Here is a 26,198-nt window from a genome sequence, read left to right as displayed (position 1 = left end):
GGTGTACCAAACAGCTGTTCCAGATAGGAGGCATCAAATTCTATGCGAGTTCCATTTACTTTACTTGAGCACACATCATCAACACAAGTAAAGTTTTTGCAGAATTCTTTCATGGCTTCGGGAATTAGGGGTGATTTGGCATAAGTACTTAACAAGCTTACCCACTTTTGGTGTTTGAGGATTTCCATCAATTCATTGAACTTCGTAGCTTCACACCATGTTGAATTGATCGCAAACCCTTCCACCAGATTGCGCTCCTTAGCAGTGAGTTTCTTGACGCTTTTTCCTTCCCCCTGAGTGTGAGCACCCTCCTGGTGTTCTTCAGTTTCTTCGAGTTGTTCACCCGAAGTTTCTACCCTACGCTTTTTGGATTTCCTTGTGGAAGATCTAGGGTTTGAAATTGGGGATTTCATTTCGATGTCAGTGTCGATTGGTTCCCCCTGAGTAATTGTGAGTATTGGATTGTGGGATCAAAGAGGAATTGGCGATTGAATGGGTGAGGTATCCATGGGAACTGGAGATGAAGGATTTCTTTTTCGTTTGAGGGAAGTGAGATCAGTGTTGTTGCTTGTGAGAACCATGGTGAAGGTTTTTATAGGTGAAAGGAGAGGTGGTGTCAGTGGAGAAGGCGTGTGAGAGAGAGAGAAAGGGGGTTGCATGGATTGAATGTGGAAAGGGAAGAGTTTCTCCTATTTATTGCCAATGGAACCGTTCCAAACATTCTTTGAATATGGGTATTCGGTTTTGAATTTTTAAAAAAAAAATTAAAAAAATAAAAGGAAAATGTAGAAATAAATTAAATTAAAACTGTGTTTGACTTTGACTTGCTTAATTTCGTATCTCTGAATTAACTAGTTTGAAAGGAACTGCTTACCTTGCTCATTTGGAGTGTGAGTGTATTTGCCACGATGGTAAGCTTCAACTATGTTTGCACACAAGATTTTGTGTTTGTAATAGTCTATATGTACCATAATTTTTGCTTTTGCCTTAGAGGAACTTCAATTTAGCAATTACCTTAGCTTGATCATTCCGAGTTCCATCCTCATTTTCTCATGTTTCTCTCTGTTCAAGGGCTTAGTTAAAATATCAGCAATTTGGTGATCAGTTTGGCAAAAATCTAATTTGATCAAACCTTTCTCAACATTATCTTTAAGGAAATGGTGTCTAATGTGGATGTGTTTAACCCGGGAATGATGAATCGGATCTTTTGAAATACAAATAGCACTAGTGTTATCACAATAGATAGGAACACAATCATAGATAATACCAAAATCTCTTAACTGTTGTTTTATCCATAGAATTTGTGAGCAACAAGCTGCAGCAGCTACATACTCAGCTTCAGCTGTGGATAGAGCAACAGTGTTCTGTTTCTTGGAACCCCAAGAAACCATGCATGGACCTAGGAACTGTACCATACCTGATGTGCTTTTTCTATTCACTAAGTCACCTGCATAATCAGCATCAGCATATCCTTTTAGCTCGAATGATCCACTTCTTGGATAGTATAGGCATAGGTCATTAGTTCCTTTGAGATATCTTAGTATTCTTTTCACAGCAGTTAGATGGGACTCCTTTGGATTGGATTGAAATCTTGCACATAGTCCTACACTAAAAGAAATGTCAGGTCTACTGGCTGTTAAATATAATAGTGATCCAATCATACCTCTGTATTAAGTTTGATTCACACTTTTCCCATTTGGATCAGTGTCTAATCTGGTAGCTGTTCCCATGGGAGTGTGGTTTACTTTGGCTGATTCTAGCTCATATTTCTTTAGGAGTTCCTTCACATACTTTTGTTGGTGTATCATGATTCCTTCCTCGGTTTGCTTGATTTGTAAACCAAGGAAGAAGTTGAGTTCCCCCATCATGCTCATTTCAAATTCACTGCTCATCAAGTTTGCAAAATCCTTGCACAAATTCTCATTAGTTGCTCCAAATAATATATCATCAACATAAATTTGAACTACTAACAAGTCAGTTCCTCTAGATTTTAAGAATAAAGTTTTGTCTATTCTACCTCTTTTAAAATCATTTTGAAGGAGGAACTTTGATAATCTCTCGTACCAAGATCTAGGGGCTTGTTTTAGTCCATAGAGAGCCTTATCTAATTTGTAAATATGATTTGGAAATTCGGGATTTTCAAATCCAGGGGGTTGTTCCACATAAACATCTTCCTCTAAGAAACCGTTTAAGAAAGCACATTTAACATCCATTTGATAAAGTTTAAAACCCATGAAAGCAGCAAAAGCAATTAAGATTCTAATGGCTTCTAATCTAGCAACAGGTGCAAATGTTTCTTCAAAGTCAATACCTTCCTGTTGGTTATAACCTTTGACCACTAACCTTGCTTTGTTCCTTATGATTGTTGCATGTTCCTCTTTCTTGTTCCGGAACACCCATTTCAGCCCTATCACCTTCTGATGCTTTGGTTTGGGTTCCAAGTGCCATACCTTGTTTCTTTTGAATTCATTTAATTCTTCTTGCATGGCTATGATCCAGTCAGCGTCCTCCAGAGCCTCAATGTGATTTCTTGGCTCAAATATGGAGAGGAACGCGTGGAATGCACAAAAGTTCCTTAGCTGTGACCTTATCTGAGTTCCTTTTCTGATGTCACTCATAATGAGTTCCATTGGGTGAGACTTTTGATGCTTCCAAGGTTTAGGTTGAAACTGAGCTACTGGTGTTGTGGCATTTTCGTCAGTTCCTTCTATGACCTGAGTTCCCTGTTGGTCATTGTGGGGTTCCTCTGGTTCTGGTGTTGTTTCTGGATCTTCTTGGATTTCTTCTTGTTCCACTAGTACGGGAACTTCTTGATTTTGTTGAGCAGTTCCTCTGGCTGTGTGTTTGCTTGGTTGGAACTCCTCATCATTTTCTGCAGCACGAGATAAACCAATCTCGAAATGTTCTTGTTCCTGTACTATATCAGTTTTGTTAGATTCATCAAATATTATATGTACACTTTCCTCAACACACATAGACCTTTTGTTATAAACTCTGTAAGCTTTGCTATTTAAGGCATATTCTAGGAACACTGCCTCATCGCTTCTTTCATCAAACTTCCCCAAGTTCCTTTTTCCATTGTTGTGGACAAAACATTTGCTACCAAAGGCTCTAAAGTAAGAGATGTTGGGTTTTATACCTTTTAGTAGCTCATAGGGGGTTTTGTTTAGGATTGCTCGAATCATAACTCTAGTTATAATATAACAAGCTGTATTGACTGCTTCAGCCCAGAAGTTCCTAGGCAGGGAACTGGCTATTAACATGGTTCTTGCCATGTCCTCTAAGGTTCTATTTTTCCTCTCAACAACTCCATTTTGTTGTGGAGTTCTGGGAGCTGAGAAATTGTGGTCCATACCTTGTTCCTTGCAGTATTCATCGAATTTGTAATTTTCAAATTCTGTTCCATGATCAGATCTTATATGGATCAGTTGATGACCTGTGGTTTTCTGAATTTTCTTTGAAAATGCAACAAACTCATCAAACGTTTCATCCTTGTGAAGGAAATAATGCCCTTGGTCCAAGTATGCATTCTATGTTAAGTCTAATAAATGCGGTTCAGTATTAATTAACAAGTTAATAATTCAGTGAGATCAAGTGAGCTGAATGCCTAGCTAGAGGCCGCTTCAGTTCAAGTGGAATTAATGATATTAATCCACAGCTTACTCTTGACTGAACCCGTAGGGTCACACAAATAGTACGTAAACGGATCAAGTATTTAATGGCATTAAATACTCCATCTATGGATATTCGGAATCGACGGATCTTGGTTTCAGTGGGAGCTGAGATCGTCACAGGCAAGAAATGAATACTCCGGAAACGATGATATTGCCGGAAACGGAAATATGGATCGTATCGGAAATATAAATATTATCCAAGTCGTAGATGTTGCCGGAAACGGAAACATGGTACGTATCGGAAAATATTATCGGAAATGGAAATATTGTCAGAATCGGAAATATTGCCGGAAACGGAAATATTGTCAGAATCGGAAATATTATCGGAATCGGAAAATAATTCCGGAAACGGAAATATTAAATATTTGTTCGAAACGGAAATTGATTCCGGAATCGGAAATATTAAATATTGTTCGTATCGGAAATGAATTCCGGAATCGGGAATTTAATCGGAAGCGTATCGTACGAATTAGCATCGGACGAGGCCCGCTAGACGAAGGCCCAGCACGAAGCCAGGCCGTCGCCCAGCGAGCCAACGCACACCAGCGCACGCCAAGCCTCGACCAGGCCCAGCGCAAGGCCAAGCCCAGCCAAGGCCTTGGGCGCGCGCGCGGAGCACAGCAGTGGGCCGAGCGCTGTGCGCCTAGCGTGGGCCGCAAGGCTTGCGCGGGTGTACGGTGCTCGTGCAATGCTTGTGCGGGAATCCTGAAGCAATCGGGATTCGAAGTGTGATTAAATCCTAAAACTATTAGATAATGATTATTTAATTGGAGTCCTAGTAGGGTTATAATTAAATAAATTAGTATCCTAATAGGATTCCAAAACCCTTTCCATAACTCTATAAATAGGTGCCTAGGGTCACATATTTTCAGAGATTATTCAAGTATTCAAAGTGAGTTTTTGAGAGAAAATTCAGACACATTTCTTGACTATAAGTGCCGAAAATCTTTAGTACCTTAAGGGCGATTCTAGTTGGTCAATCTTAAGGCGGATCCGGACGTGCTGTGGACTATCTACGGAGGGACGACACTTGGAGTCCTAAAGACTTGTTCTTGTTCGGTTCGGGCGCAGCTAGGGAAGGCACGCAACAAAGAGTATGCATCTAAACTATGGTATATGATTATGTGTAAATAATATGCATTCCTGGCTAAATAGTTTTTCCGCATGATTTATGAATTGTCATATGTATCATAACCTAACAGTGGTATCACGAGCCTCTTATTATTTTCATAATCTAAATTGCATGAACATGGTTAAATATTACAAATTTGCAAGAATTAAAAGGGGTGATTAATTTTCGTAATTGTTAATTAATTGCAAATTGCGTTTATTTAATTATACGTACGCAGTTTTTCGGCAGTTTCTTCGTTACTCATCCAAATCGAGTGATTTTTGTATCAATTCCGCATGTAAAAGGCATTCTAAAATTTTGACAAAAATACTGCTTTTCTGCCGAACCCAGAATTCTCAAATTCGAAGCCTAACTATGACTTTTCGAAGGTTTTAGTTTTTCGAATGCAAAATTTCGTAAATTTAAGATGTTAAATTAAATATTTGCGATTCTTGTTGAAAATCTTGAATTTTTGATTGACCTACTGTATATGTTTAACAAGTTTGAATGCCTAGCCTTGTTAATTATGCAATCTAATTTGTAATTATGATTAATTAGTTGAAAATTAGAATAATTTAGAATTAATTTGATTTTCATAATTAATTATAATTTAATTAGAAACCTATGATTAAAAACCACCATAAAAATTGTAAATTTATGATAAATTTTAAATTTTTATGACCTAGGCTTGAATCCATGATAATCGGAAATCAATTGAATAATAAATTTTCGATTTTTCGCCCTAAAATTATGAAATTAATATTAATTTATTAATTTGTCATTAATTTTAAATATAAATTTTAAATTTTTTATGCGATTCGTTCATATAACTTGCACGCACAAAGCAATGGACGCTTCGTGTTACCCTTAAGGGGTGTTGTATAGTGCGGGCATGCGACGACGAGCAAGGGAGCTCGTCGCCCGTGCGGCACGAATGCAATGAGCAAGGGCATGGTGCACGAGCACAAGGCAGCAGCCCTGCCTTGTGTCGTGGGCCACGAGCTATGGACGAATGGGCATGGGCGAAGGCAAGGCACGGCAGTCGCGTGTGGGCAGCAAGCGAGCTGCGCCACAACGCGCACTGCCATGCGCAAGCGCGCGCAGCCTCGCGCGCAGCGAGCGCAAGCTCGCGTGCCACGAGCGCTGCGCCCAGCGTCGATCGCGCGCAGCGAGCAATTGCTCGCGCACAGCGAGCGTTGGCTCGCGCACAGCGAGCGATGGCTCGCGTGCATCGAGCGCTGGAGCGCGCGCAGCAAGCGCTGGCGAGCGTGCATCGAGCGCTGGAGCGCGCGCAGCAAGCGCTGGCGAGCGCGCACAGCGAGCGATGGCTCGCGTGCATCGATCGCTGGCGCGCGCGCAGCGAGCACCACTTGTGCCATGGCTTGCGATGGGAAGATGCAGCAGCTATGCGACGAGCGCATGGGCTGCGCGCACATGGCCAGCGATGGCTGTGTGCGTGTGGCCCATGGGCGTGCGATGCGTAGGGTGTTTGCATTACGATTAGATCGTTTTGAATGTTTAATTTGAAATTTTCAGTTTACGTAATTTTAATTAATTTTAAAATTAATAATTTAAATTATTTTCTTGGATTTTAATTTTGAATATTATAATTATAATAAATTTTATTTATTCTAATTATTTTACTAAAATTAAAATCATGAATTAATTTAAATACGACTGAAATCAAATTAAAATTTTTGGATTCAATTATAAATTTATATGAGCTTTAAATTTTAATTAAATTTGTATGTTTCCGGTTAGACTAGAAATACATTTTTATGTTTAAAATTAGTAAAGCATATGAATTTATTGGTTTGAGTGGGAGCGCTTTTTAGTCATAAACTCTTGATTAGGTCTACAAATCCTTAAGGTTAAAACAACTTGATTAGAATTAATAAGGACTGAATAATTGGTAGATTATTGGTGCCCTTGATTAATTACTGCAAATGTTTACGTGATGCATAATGTGTTTTACTAACCAGCTATGTGGGCCATTCATGATAATGAATGGGTGAATGGTATATATTGTATATGTACTGTTTTGCAGGTTATGAACTGACTAGTATGGCCCAAATAGGATAGAAAATATGGTCTGCGTACCATTAATTTGAATGTAATTGGTCTAAAGTACCAAAGTTGTTTTTCAATTCAAATATGGTCTGCGTACCATCAAATAGTTGTAATTAGTTTTAATTATAGCTTATCCTATTTGAAGAAAATGGTGCCTCCCACGGAGATTTTCAAGACGGACTTTGAAGTTAAAGCTTCAAGATGAAGTCGGGCCATACTAGATCACATTTATCTTATGCATGTTTTAAGTTATTTATTGCTTTTAAATATGTCTTAAAATGCATGAGATCAAAAGCTTGATTATGTTGCATGATTAAGGATTTTAGTTCACTTAAAATCTAACCAACATAGTAAGAGCCTTAAGTTCCAAACTTAAAAATTGAGTTAAAAGGTGCCATGCCAAAATATACACTTGCTTGGATATCCTTTACATCAATCTAGTAATAGTTTTAGCTCAGCGAGGTGTTACTTATTGGTCCTAAAGGGGCAAGGTACACAAATAATTGTGAGTACATGTTAGTTTTGGTGAAACTCAACGATATAAGTAAGGAGTCCTTTTATGTCGTGGCAAAATCGATAGGTTTACCTAATAAGTCCTTAGACGTACCTATCAACCAAGAATAGTTTGTAGACTATTAGCAAAAGGCTTTTGCTTACCTAAGATGTTTTAGGATTAAGTCGACAAACTGTGCTTAGTTCTTCAATGATTTTAGGATCTTGGAATCATTTTATTCACACCTGCCGGAACACATAATTCGAATAAAATGCTAATAACTTGTTGAAATTGCATGATTGCTTTAATTTTCAAGTTATTACTCATGATAAATGTTTAGACTTTGCATGCTTCAATGTATGTTTTAATTATTATTTATAATTAAATATCTTGCACTGCAATAAATCCTTTTAGAAAGGTAACAGTAAATTTCCTCGATTGGTAGTGAATCCAAGAACGATTCACGGAAATGAGAGAAAGTGAGCAATTCAAAATGTACGTTTCTTATATCGACTTTTATGGTTGTTTTCGAGTATCAAAATCGAATGGCGAACCAATTGGTGCTTGTGAATTCAAAATACAATGTAGGTTTGAGATCATAAAGCATTGAGTTTAAACGCTCAGCCTTACCAATGGTTAACAACCTAATATCTTTGTCCATTTAATTCTCGAATGAGTCTAGTCCCTAGACATTCGAATAGATCGATGCTTAGAGAACTTTAGAAGCTTCTAGTAAGATCATCTAGTTGAAACAAAATATTCAACATAAATTAAAATGGTAAAGAACCTTGTTGGTGACATTGGACATGTCTAACAAAGTATAAAAGTCAACACTAAAGAATTCAATTCTTAAGACTATAAGAAAGGGTACAAGAAGTAGGAAAACAAAGGAACAGATGACAGGAATTTACAAATTCCGTTTCTACCTATAAGTTTATGTTTAAAGAGAAGTGACCTAGGAATCAAACTTCTTTGGTATCATATACCGCTTGAGGTTCTTACTTCGGTAATAACTCAAACAATGGAAGCTAGGCTACACTAATGACCTACAAGTGGGAAATGAAGCATGGCAATGCTACATTAGTTGTAGGGTCATCCAGTTTGTTTTAAGACCATTCAAAGGCTGGAACTTAATGGCTATTTTGTTCCATAATCAGCATACCTAAATTTCTGCTTCAAACACAGAAAGACTCACATTCAAGAAAAACAAAAACAATGCATGTTTGTTTGTTTGTTTATTTGAATGAAATGGTCATTTACGGGTTGAGTCAATATGCTTGATTAAAACAAACAACTCTTTAACAATAAAAACTTTACTAGGTTCAAATCAACCCCTTAATTTGAGTTCCACTAATCTTTGGCATTGTTGCTTAGACCATATCAACAAGTTAACATTCAAAAGCTCTATTTTGATGGACTTTTGAAAGTTCATTGATTTCTAGATCAATTTAAGACGACTAGTCTTACTTGTTGAAAGTAACAAAAAATATGAACTATTGTTAGAACGCCTAGACAATAGAGTTCAAAGCTAAAGAAAGATTTTATGACTTTATTATTTCACATGGATTTGAGTGAATATAGGTTTATTTACTCAAATGTGATATAAGTTGAATCTGTTTGGCTAGTTCAAAGATTCAGAAGTATAAAATCCACTTAGCAAGAAATCATAAAGATCTAGATTAGATCATGTTGATGATTACTTGAGACCAAATATGATCATCAATGATTGTGTGTTATAATTTCACAATCTAGGTCCATAAGATATGGCATATCTACGTTGGAATGATCGAAGTCAATTAGTACTTGATTCGATCAATGATGAATCATAAAGACTTTTCCTATAATTTCTAAAACAAAATGCTCAACTACCACCAAACTAAACCAAATTCGTCAAAGCTATTGAAAAGTAATTTCAGAATATCTTTTCATAATATATCTAAAGAGTTCCTAAACTCAGTGGGAGCTTAGTGTTTGTTATTCAACAAACTAAGGCCCAAGTATAGATATATGTTTCATTGTGATTTATTCAAATGAGACACAAGGGTATTGTTTCTACCACGAATTTTTGAGAACATAATGTTTGTTTGCTCGAAATAATGTCCTTTTGGAGATTCGTTTCCAAAATGACAAGTGGGAGAAAATAGACCTCGAAAGTCTTCGAGGCGAACAACAAACATAAACGGACATTCCGGAGGCTTTTCGAAGTGCTTCAGAAAATCCGAACTTATTCTGTAAGGACTTTACAAGTGCTTCAAGGAGAATAGAATATTCAAAGGACTCTCAAAGTGCCTGTTGATATTCTATTGTTTGATGTTCTATACCCAAGTAGGCATAGAGTTCAAGGCACTGGAACTATGAGATTCTTCTATTAGATAGTAAAGAAACATAGAGTTCTGGTCAATGAAACTATGATATTCTTCTATTAGATAGTGAAGAAACCTACAACTTGCAGTCAAACTATTATCATATATGTAAATTAATGAGTTTGTGACCTGTAAAAAAAAGCTATGACGAAACCCAAATTCCCTAAAATGGTTAGAGGCCATATATAGACTCAAATGTTTAATGGTTAGAGGCCATAAAACATACTCAATGTTTTGATGACAAAATTAAAATTTTGTTGATTTGCAAGAATAGTTTCACACCTATTGGTTGCAAGTTTGTTTCAAGGATAAAAACCATCAAACATGAAATTGTGTTCACACACAAAGCTGGATTAGTTGCTAAAGGTTACAAGCAAATTCACGGTATGGATTGTGTTGAAACCTCATGCATAATCGTAATGCTCAAGTCTATAATTCAAGCAATGATTGCATATTGGTACATATGGCAATTGGATGACAAAACATCTTCCTCAGTCAAATGTTGGAAGAAACTATGTACATGGTATGTCATAGGATTTGTGGATCCAAATAAATGCTCGAAAAAGAAAAGCTAGTTTATAAAATCTAAGTACAGATTTAAGCAAGCAATTGGGAATTAGAAGTGTATTTTAGTGAAGCTAATAAGTATTTTAGTTTCATAAAATGTACATAATTCTTATAGATATATAAGAAGTTTAGTGGGAGTACATAAAACTTATTTGGTCCTATGTGTATCACACATATCTCTCTATTGTGAAATAACATTCAAATGCTAATGACTTAGGTTTGAAATTATTCATCAATGATGGACCAAGGCGAAACTTAGTACATACTGGGTATTAAGATCTATTTACAAAGATCTTATGATATTGTTTAGTAATGGAATTTACTAAATCAAACACGAAAAACTCCATTGGAGATATTCGACCCATATGAATAAATCTAAGTAAAGAATGTTTGAACTATGTATAAGCATTTACTAAGTTAAAACATCAAAGGATCTAAGTGAGATTCTTAACCTATATTATATGTCAAAGAATTTAGCTGGATTCAGTATCTACTGAAATTGAATGAGCTAAAGTTACATGAATAGAATTCAATTGAGAATTATTCTGCAAAAGAATTTATCATGTATGATATAATATGAGGATCGCCAAAAATATATCGTATGACTTTAGGCATGACGAACATATACCAATCTCTATTAATCTAAGATCAACTAGATTGAGATCAAGAACACTTATGGTACTTGAAAAGGTACATAGGAATAGTTCTTGATTCAAGGAAATAAAGATATGCTAAATATTGATGCTACACGCATAAACACTGGCAAAGGATCAAGCAAGACCCTTTGGAGTTAACCATTGATAAGGACGAGCTATAGAGCATCGTGTTTTGAAATGGCAACATGGATTGGAGACCATGAGTTGTTGCGTGGGAAATTAAAATATTAATTTCTATGTTCTAAGATACAGCTGGAAAGTCTTCCACTTGTCTGTGAACTGCTTGGATAAGTAAATCCAAACAAAGCATCACTAGCAACCTAAACAGTTGAAGCAAAAGTACTTATTGCCTAAAAAGCAATAAAATAGAGTTGTTTATATTAAAGAGTTCTTCATTGAACTTGGGTAGATCACCTATCTGCTGGCTTGATGGTTCTTCATTGAAAAATGCGTAGAACTACTCTTGAAGCAAGAAAAACGTCTGCTAACTTGATGGTTCTACATTGCAAAATGAGTAAAACCACCATCAAAGTAAGAAAGACTAGATCATATAATAAACAAACTCGAAAAGATCTTATCATCATATCTCGAAAATCATTCGATGAAAAGGATATTAATATTGGCAAAGCATAATAACTAAACCTATGCAACAAGTGAGAAGCAACACTCACGTTGTAGCACTGGAAATCAAGCATAGCTTTGAATTCCATGAACTGTTTTAAAGATGGGTTTGAGGCCCATGGTTGTAAAACAATGGGGTTGAACATTTATCATATATGAAATGTATTTTCATATTCCATTTAATCTTGGTTTAGTGTTAAATGATGAGTCCCTTCAATTTGACAATATATTCAAGATAGACTGTCAGGACCAGTCCTGTGACTAAGAAATGTCTATCAAGTGAACTTGAATGTCAAAGGTTGAAAATGGTCTCTAGTCGGAGTTTTCTATAAAATTGGACGCATAGAAAACGTTAGACGATTAGAATGCAAGATGACTAGTAGTTCTGTTTCTTGAACTATGTGGACATGGCAATGTCATAATCATTTGCATAGATACTTACTTTGGGAAGACTAGTATCGGACAAGACCTATGAAACTTTACTGTAAGAGATGAAAATCTGTCATAAGTAAATTTCATTAAAATTATTAGACACTAAATCCTCAATACCTGAGTGATTTGAGATTACTTGTTTGAGAACTGTTTGCTTTGACGTTGACCAACCGTCGCACCGTAAAAGGAGGCTATAAAGGCAACGCTCAGGTAATCACCTATCAAACGAAGTCTAATCTCAAAATCACAAGATTGGGATTGTCCTCCCATAAATCGGGATGAGATGCTTAAAAGTTGTACAAGGCCACTCGGAGAGCTAGAAACTGTGAAATGCATGGCCGTGCTCGGATGAATCATAGGCTATGATTATCTGTTTATTTGATCAGTTGAACTCTGAAACCGAGGAACACCTCTGGACATAATAAGGATGACAACTCTTACCTTATGTTCAAGAGCAAGCATCGAGCGACAAAGGAATTAGGAAATGCACACTTGTCCCTAAGGACAAGTGGGAGACTGAAGGAAATAATGCCCTTGGTCCAAGTATGCATTCTATGTTAAGTCTAATAAATGCGGTTCAGTATTAATTAACAAGTTAATAATTCAGTGAGATCAAGTGAGCTGAATGCCTAGCTAGAGGCCGCTTCAGTTCAAGTGGAATTAATGATATTAATCCACAGCTTACTCTTGACTGAACCCGTAGGGTCACACAAATAGTACGTAAACGGATCAAGTATTTAATGGCATTAAATACTCCATCTATGGATATTCGGAATCGACGGATCTTGGTTTCAGTGGGAGCTGAGATCGTCACAGGCAAGAAATGAATACTCCGGAAACGATGATATTGCCGGAAACGGAAATATGGATCGTATCGGAAATATAAATATTATCCAAGTCGTAGATGTTGCCGGAAACGGAAACATGGTACGTATCGGAAAATATTATCGGAAATGGAAATATTGCCAGAATCGGAAATATTGCCGGAAACGGAAATATTGTCAGAATCGGAAATATTATCGGAATCGGAAAATAATTCCGGAAACGGAAATATTAAATATTTGTTCGAAACGGAAATTGATTCCGGAATCGGAAATATTAAATATTGTTCGTATCGGAAATGAATTCCGGAATCGGGAATTTAATCGGAAGCGTATCGTACGAATTAGCATCGGACGAGGCCCACTAGACGAAGGCCCAGCACGAAGCCAGGCCGTCGCCCAGCGAGCCAACGCACACCAGCGCACGCCAAGCCTCGACCAGGCCCAGCGCAAGGCCAGGCCCAGCCAAGGCCTAAGGCGCGCGCGCGGAGCACAGCAGTGGGCCGAGCGCTGTGCGCCTAGCGTGGGCCGCAAGGCTTGCGCGGGTGTACGGTGCTCGTGCAATGCTTGTGCGGGAATCCTGAAGCAATCGGGATTCGAAGTGTGATTAAATCCTAAAACTATTAGATAATGATTATTTAATTAGAGTCCTAGTAGGGTTATAATTAAATAAATTAGTATCCTAATAGGATTCCAAAACCCTTTCCATAACTCTATAAATAGGTGCCTAGGGTCACATATATTCAGAGATTATTCAAGTATTCAAAGTGAGTTTTTGAGAGAAAATTCAGACACATTTCTTGACTATAAGTGCCGAAAATCTTTAGTACCTTAAGGGCGATTCTATTTGGTCAATCTTAAGGCGGATCCGGACGTGCTGTGGACTATCTACGGAGGGACGACACTTGGAGTCCTAAAGACTTGTTCTTGTTCGGTTCGGGCGCAGCTAGGGAAGGCACGCAACAAAGAGTATGCATCTAAACTATGCTATATGATTATGTGTAAATAATATGCATTCCTGGCTAAATGGTTTTTCTGCATGATTAATGAATTGTCATATGTATCATAACCTAACACCTTGCTTGTTAGAAAAATGACCCAAGTAAAGCGAGAGTAATCATCAACAATAACTAATACATATTTTTTCCCACTTCTGCTTTGAATTCTCATTGGGCCACATAAGTCCATATGGATGAGTTCCAATGGTTTTGTGGTACTTACCAATTTCTTAGACTTAAAGGAACTTCGGACATGCTTGCCTTTTGCACATGCATCACACACTTTATCAGTTAGGAACTTGATTGAGGGGAGTCCTCGAACCAGTTCCTTTGATCTTAGTTTGTCAAGCAGGGAGAAACTAGCATGTCCAAACCTCCTGTGCCATAGTAGGGAATCTTCTTCAAAGGCACTGAGGCAGGTTAAATTGTTCCTGGGAACTGTATTGAGATCCACAGAATATGTGTTCCCTTTACGAGTTCCTTCCAAAATAACCTTCCCAGTGTTATTATTGATGATTTGACAATTTTCAGAAGTAAAACTTACAGAGTTTCCTTTGTCACAAAATTGAGAAATGCTTAGTAGACTGTGCATTAAACCCTCGACTAAAAATACATTTTCAATGGCATAGGAACTTGACCTTCCAACTTTTCCAATTCCAACAATTTCTCCTTTCATGTTGTCTCCAAAGGTCACAGTTCCTCCATTGTAGGCTTCTAGTGAGAGGAATTTAGATTTGTCTCCTGTCATGTGTTTGGAACACCCGCTGTCGAGATACCACGAGCTGTTCCCCTTCACTAGAATCTGTAAAGAGATCAAAGGTTAGTTACAGGAACTCGGGTTTCCTCGAGTTCCTTTTCAACTACAACTTCTGACTTCTTGACCCATTTTTGCTTTACATAATTTTTATGTTTCTTTGATCCTGTTCCTTCATCTTGGAACACTCAGTACTTACATGACTTCCACTTCCACATGAGAAACAGACTTTCACACTAGGAAGATCCACATACTTTTTCTTATGACTAGTTTTATGATTAAAGCCCAATCCTTCTGTTCTCTTAGATTGAGCATTCTCAATCCATTTGGGAGGAACTTTAGGTGGTTGTCTCTGTGCCCTGGCCATGGCTAGTTCCCTTTCTAGTTTCTCTTTCTGTTCCTTTGTGGTGATCAGATCTTTGTTTAAATTTTCTAAGTCGATGTTAAAAACTCCCATGTTGATCTCCAAGGATTTTGTAGGATCTAAACTTAGATTAAACATCTTATATTGATTGAGTTGTACTTGTAGAAGGATGTTTTCATTTCTAATTTTCTCGAATGACTCATTAATAGAGGTATTTCTATCTAGTAATTCAAAGAACCTGCCTTGAACATCAGATCTAATATTGTTCAGATAATTTATATGGTCTTTACTGAGTTCCAAGGCTCTATCACTTTGTGCTTTTAACATACTTATCTTTTTGTAATCATCTAGAGTTTCTAGCAACAGTTCAATTAGTTTTGACTTTGAAAGGCACTGAAGAGTGGAGGAACTTACTTCTTCTGATGGAACTTGATCAGTTCCTTCTGTTCTAGCCATAAGGCAGAGATTTGCAGTTTCTTCATTTGGTTGTTCCTCATCGTCTTCTGAGTCTGTTGTTTCGCCCCATGCAGCTATCATGGCCTTCTTGAAGTTTGGCCTGTTGAAGGTAGACTTGTTAAAGCGATCCTTGACCTGTTCCTTCCCTTTTCCTCTGGTTTTGTCGTTCTCCCACAGAGGGCATTCACGAATTTGATGATCAGTTTCTCCACATTTGAAGCAACCTTGCTCAGTTTTGGAACTAGTGATTTTCTTAACAAAGTTCCTTCCTTTCTGGTTTTCTGGTTTGAAGTTCCTGTAGAGCTTTCTCATTCTTCTAACCAGCATGGCAGCCTCTTCTTCATCTGGTTCAGATTCGTCGAGTTCCTCAGCTTTTAGAGCAAGTCCTCGATTTCTAGAGCTCTCAGGAACAGCAGCTCCAAGATGCAATTCGTGTGTCATCAAGGAACCAGCAAGTTGTTCAATGTTGAACTTGGTAAAGTCCTTGGTCTCAAACAATGCAGTGACCTTTGTTCTCCAACGATCATCTTGTGGCATGCTTCTTAGTATTTTTCTTACCTGTTCATCTGTGGGAATGATTCTACCAAGAGAAACTAATTCATTGGTTATGTTAGTAAATCTAGTGAACATTTCTTGAATAGTTTCTTTTGGAAGCATTTCAAATCTTTCATATTTAGACATCAAAAGGTCAATTTTGGAACGCTTAACTTCATTAGTTCCTTCGTGGGTTACTTGTAGTAATTCCCAAATCTGTTTTGCGTTCTTGCACCCCATGACCCTGTTGTGTTCATGAGGTCCAAGGCCACAATGCAAGATTTTGACAGCCATGACATTCATCTCATATTTATCAAAGTCTTCTTTAGAAAATTCAGACATTGGTTTAGGAACTACCTCGTTTTCAGCCTTGGTCTTTGTTACCTCGAAGTCTCCAACTTCAATTACACGCCAAACTTGGTAATTTTCAGCTTTGATGAATATCTCCATTCTGTTCTTCCAGTATGAGTAGAACTTGCCATTGAACATAGGTGGCCTTTGTGTCGAGTAACCTTCTTCCAGTTTCTCTTGTGAGTTCATACTTTCAGGAACTTGACTCGAACAGGGTTTCCTGTGTTTTTAGTGAGTACTGGCTCTGATACCAACTGTTATTCCAGTAGGAACACGCACAAGAGGGGGGGTGAATTGTAATTGGAACTTTGGTAAAGTTTCTTGCGGAACTTAGAAACAATCAAGGAACTGAGAATAGAAAAGACAATAACAATAATTGTGAAAACTTCTTGACATTAATCAAGAAGAGAATTCCTTTTATTATAGTAATACCTCGATTACGATAATCTCTCAAACACAAGTTCCTCTCAAACTTGTGTTCCTCACAGTAATCTACTCTGATTACAACTCTTTTACTTCTCTCTCTCAGACTTAAACTCTAAGTCTAAACAGGATAACTCTATCCTCACTAATACAAAATACAATTCGTGTTTGGATAACTCTAGATATTAATGATGCTTTTGTGTGGATATAGGGAACTTAGGAACTTTGAATTAACTACAAACTGTTTTTAGAAAATCTTTGACAATACGTTTTTAGGAAAGCAAGAACTCTTAGAATGTTTGTGTAATTTTTCAGAAAACATACTTGCCCTTTTATAGATTTATCCCTAGGGTTAGTTCCCTTCAAAACCTCAACTGCCAACTGCCAGTGCTTTGTTCTTCACGTCCCTTGACTTGAGGAACAAGGGGAAGACCACTTCCCACGTTTCAGCAACAAGGCAGTTAGTGGTTAGACTCAATCAAACCCTAAAAGATTTTCTTCAACAGATTTTATTTGTTTACAAAAACTGTGGCAAATTTTTAGGAAAATAAGTTTTGATAAAATAACATAAAACGTAAATCTATTTTATATTAAAAACTTATTTTTATTTAATTACATGTTTTCATAAAAATTTCTTCCAGTAAAATAAATGACCTAATTAAATCACAAGTTCCTTGAGTACCCTATATATCTTTTGCAAAATTAATATTTACATAAAATTCTAAGTACAGTAGACTACCTAGACTTTTATGTCTTCCTTTTGTCTGGAACTTGCAACTCATAAGCTTCAGACGTTCCAGCTCAGGAACAATGATGAGTTCCTCTGTGTCTATCAAAGGAACTCGTGGCCATGAGTCTGTAATAGTTCTTGTGAGTATTCGGAACTCTTGATATGTAACTGTGTTGCTCCTCTTGTGACTTCAAACTGGAACAGATACAACTTCCAGCTCTGGAACTCCAGTGACTGTTCCAAGTGTACATCAGGAACTTCACCATCTGATTCAAGTTCCTATCCTAATAGAAACTTGGGCATTTACCTGTCCAAAGTCATTAGCAACCATAATCAGGAAGTTTGCAATATGTGTGTGTCATCAACCAAAACTTAGGAACAACAATATTCCCCCCTACTCAGACATATGACAAGGGCATCTAAAAATCGAAATCTGAAAGCATCATTGATGGGAAGACATAACAGCAACTGGGGGCTAAAAATTGAAATGGAAGAGCTAGGGAAAGAACTAAATATACCTTGACCTTTTGTACGGACATACACCAAGTAAATTTGAAAACGGTTTATATTCCCGCAATTCTGGAAAAGATGGCCCTAAAAGCCTAAAGCATACGCCAAACGGGCACAAGTATATCTTGACGCCTACACCCTGGCTTCCAGCGAATCCTTAGACAGCATTCCAAAAATCGTAACAGTATTTTTACGAACCTTTCTATAAGTCAACTTACTTAGGACACCTCGGACTGTACACAGTAGGACTCGGATTTTAAATAATTTTTCAAATGATTTTTAAAAGACTTTTTCGAACATAATAAAGTGTCGTCGGTTTAAGCTAAGTATGCGTTTATCTCAATGTTGCAAGTAAGTCAAAGGCTTTCCAAATATGATTATGGGTAAAGAAAGACACCTAGCTTTTGGACAAGGCACACTTCAACATGCGACTACCTTGACCATGGCAATGTCGCACAATACGACATTTACAAGAGAAGCAGCAAATCACTACTCGAACATACCTCGCACTAAACGAGTCTGGTTCAAACTATTCATGATCCGTGTCACCATGAATGCATAAAAACGTATGCAAAGCATTATAGCACCAAGCCAATCCCGTAGCTACAATTGGAGGCTTGAGAAAAACACTCTAAAAATACTCGAAATGACGATTTTATCGCAAATTCTCGACGCTAATGCTATACATACATCATAGGGGCACAATCCTAAGCTTTAATCGTGTAAAACGAACCTTAGAATGGCTACAACCCCTCCCAAATTCTAAGCGCTACTTAGAATATATAAAGTCACCCCACTAACAAGGGTAACTGAAAATCGCGAGTCACCAAAACTCCGATCAAACTACTGCACCTAACGCTCTCCCTATAAGCGCCCGTTACACAGCCTACCTCGTTCCAAAGCAAAAGCGAAAGAAAAAAAATCAAGGATAAGAACCGTCAAAATATACCCAGAAATCCTTTTTCAACGCCCAGAGCTGGGCGCCGATATCTTTGACGCCCCAGCCTGGGCGCTGAATCTTTCTGCTAGCCATATTTTGCCCAAATATAAAAATAAGAAAGAAACACCTATGAATCCGCGCATCGAACGAAGTAATAAGCCGTGCAAACCCACGCAGAAGGTGCTACACTTGTTCGAGCACCTGAACGAGGCGTGATGAAGTACTCCAATGAAAAAAATAATAATGATATCCCAACACCTGGAGGAATGTCCTCATACATGCGGTTAGGCCACACAAGCCTACGTCGCACCATAAGTTCAACCCTCCCACGGCACAAGTCTAAAAAAGGAGAGTAAGGCATATTGCACTAATGTAGGCACGACCAAAGAGTATGTGTAAAAGAGGCAAAGACTACTTATCGCCCAAATTCAAAATGCACGCCACACAACTTCTACATTAAGGATTAAAAGTAGCAAAACATTACCTACCACGGAAGGGATAGCTCGCACCCATACAAGCAGGAACCCTGAGGCATCTTTTTCGAAAGAACCTACAAAAATCGTACGCCAAAAGGAAGCATCCCAACATGCATACTTGGGGGCTCCAAGCTACGAAACAACCATAGCAAAATAAAAAAAAATATCTCGAAGCAAATGTTTGAACAATCGAAAGGGCACGATGTTTGAGCCCACCTCGTGAATAGGCCTGAACCCTACTAAGCTTCTAAGCAAACCATTCGAAATCAGTCATTGCTAAAAAAAAAATGATTCAAGCAAACTGATTAATGGAACCGCACACAACGAACATTCTATGAACGCTCGTTCGCAAGTACATATCATCATTCTAAGTATCGAACATTCACGAACGCGTTTAAAAGGAAAAATATACAACAACAAGAGCGGTCAAAGTCTTACGCCTCAAGGTATGTTCCTCGGGCCATATAGACTCGCCCAACTATCGCAATAACTGTACGCCTTAAGAGAAACAGTTCCTTAAAATAATCGCCCCAAAGCGACAAGCACCGTAGTCCACCAATCGGCTACGGCTTCTCAAGAAAATCATCACGTTCTAAAAACAAAGAAAAAAAACAAAAGAAAAGAGAATACATAGAACTTCCAAGTGAAATAAACGAATGAACAAGAGGCCAACTGTGTCATCAAAAGACCAGCCCAAACAACACTTTCAACGCCCCACCTGGGCGTGAATTATTTCAACGCCCAGGCCTGGGCGCTGAAAATGTACCCAGGCTCAAAAAAGGCCCTAACTTCTAGTGGGCCCTGCCATACTCATTCGACTTGAAAATTGCCGAAAGTCGCACCTCACGACTTTGTCAAAGTAGCACACCACTACAAAGATCGCTCGCACTTACGAGCACGATCCCAAACACGATCAAAGACATTACGAAATGCGTAGGAACCTCTTTGACAAAAAATGACCGTCAAGCACGAGTGCTTGGGGGCTCGAAAGAAAATATATATTTTAAACGAAAGTGTGCAAAGTTAAAACGGTATTCCCAGACTACACTGTACGAAGTCCCGTGTTTGGATAACCTCAAAAAATAAAACCGGATTACGACCTCAAAGACAAAGGTCGCCGTTGATACTTACACATAGTCCCCTAATCAAGGACCCTGGTAGTGGCAAAATTGAGCCATAAAGACTAGCTCAAAACCGTGAAAGATGATGACCACAAGACAATGGTCCGTCTAAACACGTTGTCAACCCACGTTCAGGTTACAACTAAATTCGAGCATCCCTCGAAAGAATTCGCTCTTGCAAGAATGAATAAAAAGAAATTCTCAAAAGAAATCACAAAGAACAAAAAAAATAGGAACTTGCCCATCTTCAGTGGGCAAGATCGCGTCACAAACCGCGCGAGTTCCCAAATCGAGAAAACGAATTTAGGGACGTCCACCCTTAGCGGACAGGGCTCGCCCACCTTCAGCAGGCGGGGTCTGCGTCACTAGCCGCGCAGGTCCTCAGTTTTCGAAAAATAGAAAAACAAAATGAAACAGGCTCGCCATCTTCAGCCGGCGGGGTCTACGTCACAAACCGCGTAGGTCCTTATTTTCAAAAAAAAAACAAACGAACTTCAAAACAGACTCGTCCACTTCTATCGGACGGGGTGTCCACCCTTAGCGGACAGGCTCGCCATCTTTAGCCGGCGGGGTCTACGTCATAAACCGCGTAGGTCCTTATTTTCAAAAAGCACAAACAAATTTCAAAATAGATTCGTCCACTTCTATCGGACGGGGTGTCCACCCTTAGCGGACAGGCTCGTCATCTTTAGCCGGCGGGGTCTACGTCACAAACCGCGTAGGTCCTTATTTTCAAATTTCAAAAACAGATTCGTCCACTTCTATCGGACGGGGTGTCCACCCTTAGCGGACAGGCTCGCCATCTTTAGCCGGTGGGGTCTGCGCCACTAACCGCGCAGGTCCTTAGTCGCTGCAGCGATAACTTTTTCTGGTTTTCCCTTTTCCAAAAATTAAAAGGATTGGTTTTCCGTTTTTTCCAAAAAAGAGCGATGTGCTGGATTTTCCTTCGTTTTACGTCCCATAAAAACAAAGGGGGTTTTCTCGTTTAGCTAGCCCTGAAAATGAGAATCTTTAAAAACATTTTTACCTCGTGGTTGGGCTTGGCCAGGCCCAATTACACTTTATAGCTTTGATTTCGAAAACATCTGTAGCTACTCCCAATGACAAAGTGAGGGAGTTTTTACACTTCTTTAGATCCTTCCAATGACAAAGTGAGGAAGTTTCTATACTATCCATTGACAAATCCCAATGACACGTGAGGGATATGTCGACATTTCAAGTGATGACCCTTAAGTCAAATGTTATCACTCGGGGGCTCGTGAGACCCTCGCAAAACAGGTCACATACACCATGGCTTGTGTGACGCACTCCGTCTAATACTTTGACCATCGTCTCATCCCGAGACTCAGTCAAAGTGGGGGCTAAGTCGCCACTGTGAGGGGGTCGAAAAAGCACGAGGCTAATGCGTGACCTCGTCCCTCGTGGGTGTGACGATTCTTTTTATTCAATCAAGTGTAATTGGATTTCCTGTGAGTATACACCCAATTGACTAGTAATATAGGAGTCGCCATTCAGTTTTTAACGACAATGAGAAAAACTGACAAAACCCGGTTATCGTGACATAAAGGGAGTGCAATTATGTTTGACCACGACGGCCGTAGGTTCCCTTGTGATCCCTGGTGCGGGGATCTCTCAACATACACCCGCAAGGTAGAGATTGAGGGTTCGGGGGACTGTAACTACCGAGAGGAGTACTTCGCTCGTCGATAACTCCAGAGGCAGGATATCCTTACTAGCTCAGCATAAATAATTGAAGGGACATGCATTAACTATTAAACTAATCTGAGTTGATTTTAGCAATATGCAACATATAATACTAGATCGATCGTGATTATCTGATTTAAATAGTATTAAGGGACCTAGCATGATAATCCAATTTCCCAAAAATATTATATTTGTTAGGCGTGATAGAACAATCAGATTTAGTTAGTTTAACAGTTCATAAAAAGGGCGAGGAAAGCAATTAAATCATCGAAAAGGGAAACATTACGACGCACCCTTGAGAGGTGCGTCACGGTTCTCAGAAAACTAACCACTTTGACTTTGCTATTTCTCCTTTTTATTTAACGAATCTCAATTATGGGACAGGATACGTTCTGTTCGATTTATGGATCGATTGCGACAGAACGCGTGAACAATTTCGCAGCGAGAGGCTTAGGCTAAGGGTTGGAGTCAATACTCAGAATATGAATTGTGTGTTGTTTTCACGTCGAATTTGGGGCTGTATTTATAGGGAAGAGTTCGTGGAAAGATAGAATTGCAGAGTTCTAATCCACAAAGAATTAGGAAAAAACACGTCCCAGGTATTTTCAGCGCCCAGGGCTGGGCGTCAAATATTTCGGCGCCCAGCTCTGGGCGTTGAAAATAGGATCCAGGCAATATCAGCGCCCAGGGCTGGGCGTTGAAATTGTTGTTTGGGCCGTTTCTTTGTCAGATTCGGATTCCTAGAATCCGGAGTGTTTGAGACTTAATCGAGTCTTTTAGTGCGTATCAATTTCATGACGGAATGCGTCTGGGCCCGTTACGAACTCTAGGCTCGTTAGGATTTTAATTAATACGTAACTCTTATTTCCGAATCATATTAGGAATAGGATTCTTGCAGTTTTCTATCTCATTTAGGATTTATGTTGGAGTGCAACACCTAATTCTGACTGGTTTCTATCTTTTATGACTTGCCACTTTTAGAAGCTACCCTTTACGACAGTTACTATTTTTAGCGGGTTTCCATAAATAGTAGGTTTCGGGTGAAATGAAAAGGGGAATTGAGATTCTTTATTTTATAGGAGATGCGTTGTCAAGTGGAGATTTACGCTTTCATCATCGAACCTTTCCCTTTCGGGAATAGGGACAAAAGTAGGTGTCTACATCATGCTATTAACTATAATCAAGTATTAAAAAATAAAGAACAGAGCAGGGAAATTGAAAAAAAATCAAAGGCTTTTATTAACCAATAAAAACGACATGAAAAGAAAAGAACACTTCAAAATCCAAAATCATCCAACATTAACCAATAAAAACGACATGAAAAGAAAAGAACACTTCAAAATCCAAAATCAAGAAACAGAAAAGCTTTAAACTTAAAAAAACCCAAAATAAATACTCTTAATTCTTTTTGCAGTAACTTTAGTCCTTTTCTTTTTTGACGACAATCTTTCGCTGAGTTTTATTAGTAGAAAACTCAGATGATGTAATATGCCCTTCCGAGCTTGTCCACCCCAACTCTTCAAAGCTTCTTTTATGGTTTGGAGTGATACAAAGTTCCTCACAATTGTCATCCATATTCTCATTGTCATTGTTGAGTACATTCTGCATATGATAGAAATAATTAGATACATGTCTCTCAAACAACAAATGTATAAGTGTGTTTAATACACTTTTAGATATTACTTTGTATACCTTCTTTGTGTTAGTATTCTTGCAATGGTTGACAGATTTTGAAGTCACATCTAGTTGTTCTTCATGCTCTATAACCTATTATAAACAGAGAGGGTAAGCAATTGTATATTGAAAAAAGATTAGAGTTTTATTTGATTATAAAAGTACCTCATTAGGACCCTCTACATCTTGGAATGTCTTTATAAGGTCTACATCATCAGACATCTTTGTTACTGTGAATAATGGGCAGCTTTGCTTAAGGTTATAATCTGTAACTTTAACTTTAAATAAAAACTTCTGGTCCAGTAGTTCTTTTAAATCTTTAGGCACTGAATCGTCATTGTCATCCTTATTGCCATCCTGCATCAAGTTTAAAAATTGATCAAAAGATCTACAATAATATGTAATACACTTTTACTATATAGTAACATATAAGAACTATCCCAATGAACTAAGTATACCTTAATTTGGCATTCTCTTATATGTAATGCAGACTTTCCTAAGATTTGTACCACCTCGCGATCAAAAATAACAAATGAAGCACTTCCTGATTCATCCATCACCCTTACTTGAAGTTTGAACCTTGGAACAGGCTCTACATAATTATTGCACTTTTCGCACCAAAACTTAGTTAGCTCATCAATTTTTTGATCTTGAACTTTCTTGTAGTCTTTCTTACATGCAAGGTAGAACCAACCATTCTCAAGCTCAATAGAGTCGATTGTGGCTAATGTCACACAGTTGCAAACCTATGCCATAAAAATCCAAAATTAGTATTTTGAGATCGATCGCTTTTTTTTCTGTCTATATAAGCATCAAATTAAACAATACTAATGTGCTCACCTCCTGCATTTCAAGAATCTCATCAACATGTTTCCTCTCCGATTTTTTCAGGAACTCGTTTTCATTTTTCTGAGAGATGTGACTACTTATTTGTTCCACCATTTCTGAAGAAGTCTTTCCTTCACCCCCAAATCTGCATGATAATTTTTTTTGCAAGTATACTTATTATAAAAGTTTATTTAGATATGAAAAAAATAGTATTAAGGACAAAAAAAAAAAATACACATACCTCTTTTTAAAATCATTTATCTCTGCAATTTCAGAATTTATATGGAGTCCAGTCACAAATAGGGAACTCGATATTCCAACAACACCTTTAAATGCGTAAGAAAGATAAACGTATAAGAATGCAAAACCCCATCAATGTATAAAATGACGCAAGGATTTAATTCAACTCAAATAATATATCTACCATGAAAAGTCTTGATTTTTGCATACTGGATGGCAATAAAAACTTGACAATTTGGATGATTAGATAAATATTCTGTCAATTGATCAGCATATTGATTCCACAAAGTGCAACTCAAGAAATTTTTCCTGACAACACAACAAAGTTAGTACAAAAATAATAATTGTATTTTCCTTAAAAAACATTAAAAATATACTTACTGCAAATCCTCTAGTTGAATATTGAGCATTTTTTGGGGGTTACCATCTCTAATAAATTGATCAGTTGATAATATTTCAGAAAGATATCCGATACAATCTGTTCTTACAAAAAGCCGATATTAACAGTAAATAATATATAAAAATAAATATAATATACCAAAAACTAAGTAGATTTTTATACCGATTAACACAGTGTTGTCTAGATCCTTTAGTGCTTCATAAGACTTAAAATCAAAACCATCCATAGGAATGGTCGATGCAACCACTTCTACGGCTTGAGCTTGAGTAAACATTCTAAAGTTAATTTTGTATGGATGCATCGTGGGTTTATAGTCTCCAGCATTCTTTCCAACACCAAAATACGAAATATTGTACGCTTGTCCTTCGAGGAAAACATTCCGCCATTTTGAGATAAAAGACTTTTTAATAGAAGCTTGAATCTTGCCTCCCTAGTATGCAATAAAAATAAAATAGAAAAGTAGTTAGCAGCATACTAAAACTTGAATATTAATATCGAGTATAGCACAATATGAAAGATCAAATTACCTCTGCATCTAGTAAAACCATTTCAATAGCATTTGTTTCACTTGGATTATTGAAGGCAGGAACGGTCCATAGTCGGATAACCCTTGCTTGAACCGTTATGTTCTCTATAGAAGGATTAATTGTGTGTATGGGTGTAAAACTCTTGGCCATTTTTTAGTATCTCAGACTTCACGTATATTTGAATAGATAGATGTTTGATATTATTGTTGGTTGAGAAGGGAGTATATATGCCCGGTTGAATTCTAGGTTACCCTAATTTGTTGTGATTATTCTAGATTCTTGGGATCCTGGATAAGCAGGAAGTATTTTATAAATTTATAATTCCCAAAAATATTCAATGATGTAATCTTGTTTAGGGTT

The 26,198-nt window shown here is 37.8% G+C and overlaps 1 protein-coding gene across 1 annotated transcript; it reads right to left on the bottom strand.

The window, feature by feature from the left end:
* Positions 1-23,588: 23,588 nt before the first annotated feature.
* LOC110778367 (replication protein A 70 kDa DNA-binding subunit C-like) lies at positions 23,589-25,988 on the bottom strand. Its single transcript, XM_056835712.1, has 10 exons — positions 25,839-25,988; positions 25,474-25,741; positions 25,293-25,389; positions 25,096-25,220; positions 24,913-24,997; positions 24,684-24,816; positions 24,302-24,589; positions 24,009-24,200; positions 23,862-23,936; positions 23,589-23,771 (listed from the first exon to the last, which is right to left on the bottom strand). The coding sequence occupies exons 1-10, from the start codon at positions 25,986-25,988 to the stop codon at positions 23,589-23,591; spliced, it is 1,596 nt and encodes a 531-aa protein (XP_056691690.1).
* Positions 25,989-26,198: the final 210 nt, after the last annotated feature.

The sequence above is a fragment of the Spinacia oleracea genome, chromosome 2, assembly GCF_020520425.1.
Source record: "Spinacia oleracea cultivar Varoflay chromosome 2, BTI_SOV_V1, whole genome shotgun sequence".
Classification (NCBI taxonomy): Eukaryota; Viridiplantae; Streptophyta; class Magnoliopsida; order Caryophyllales; family Amaranthaceae; genus Spinacia; species Spinacia oleracea.
This window is presented reverse-complemented; position numbering and strand designations above follow the sequence as displayed.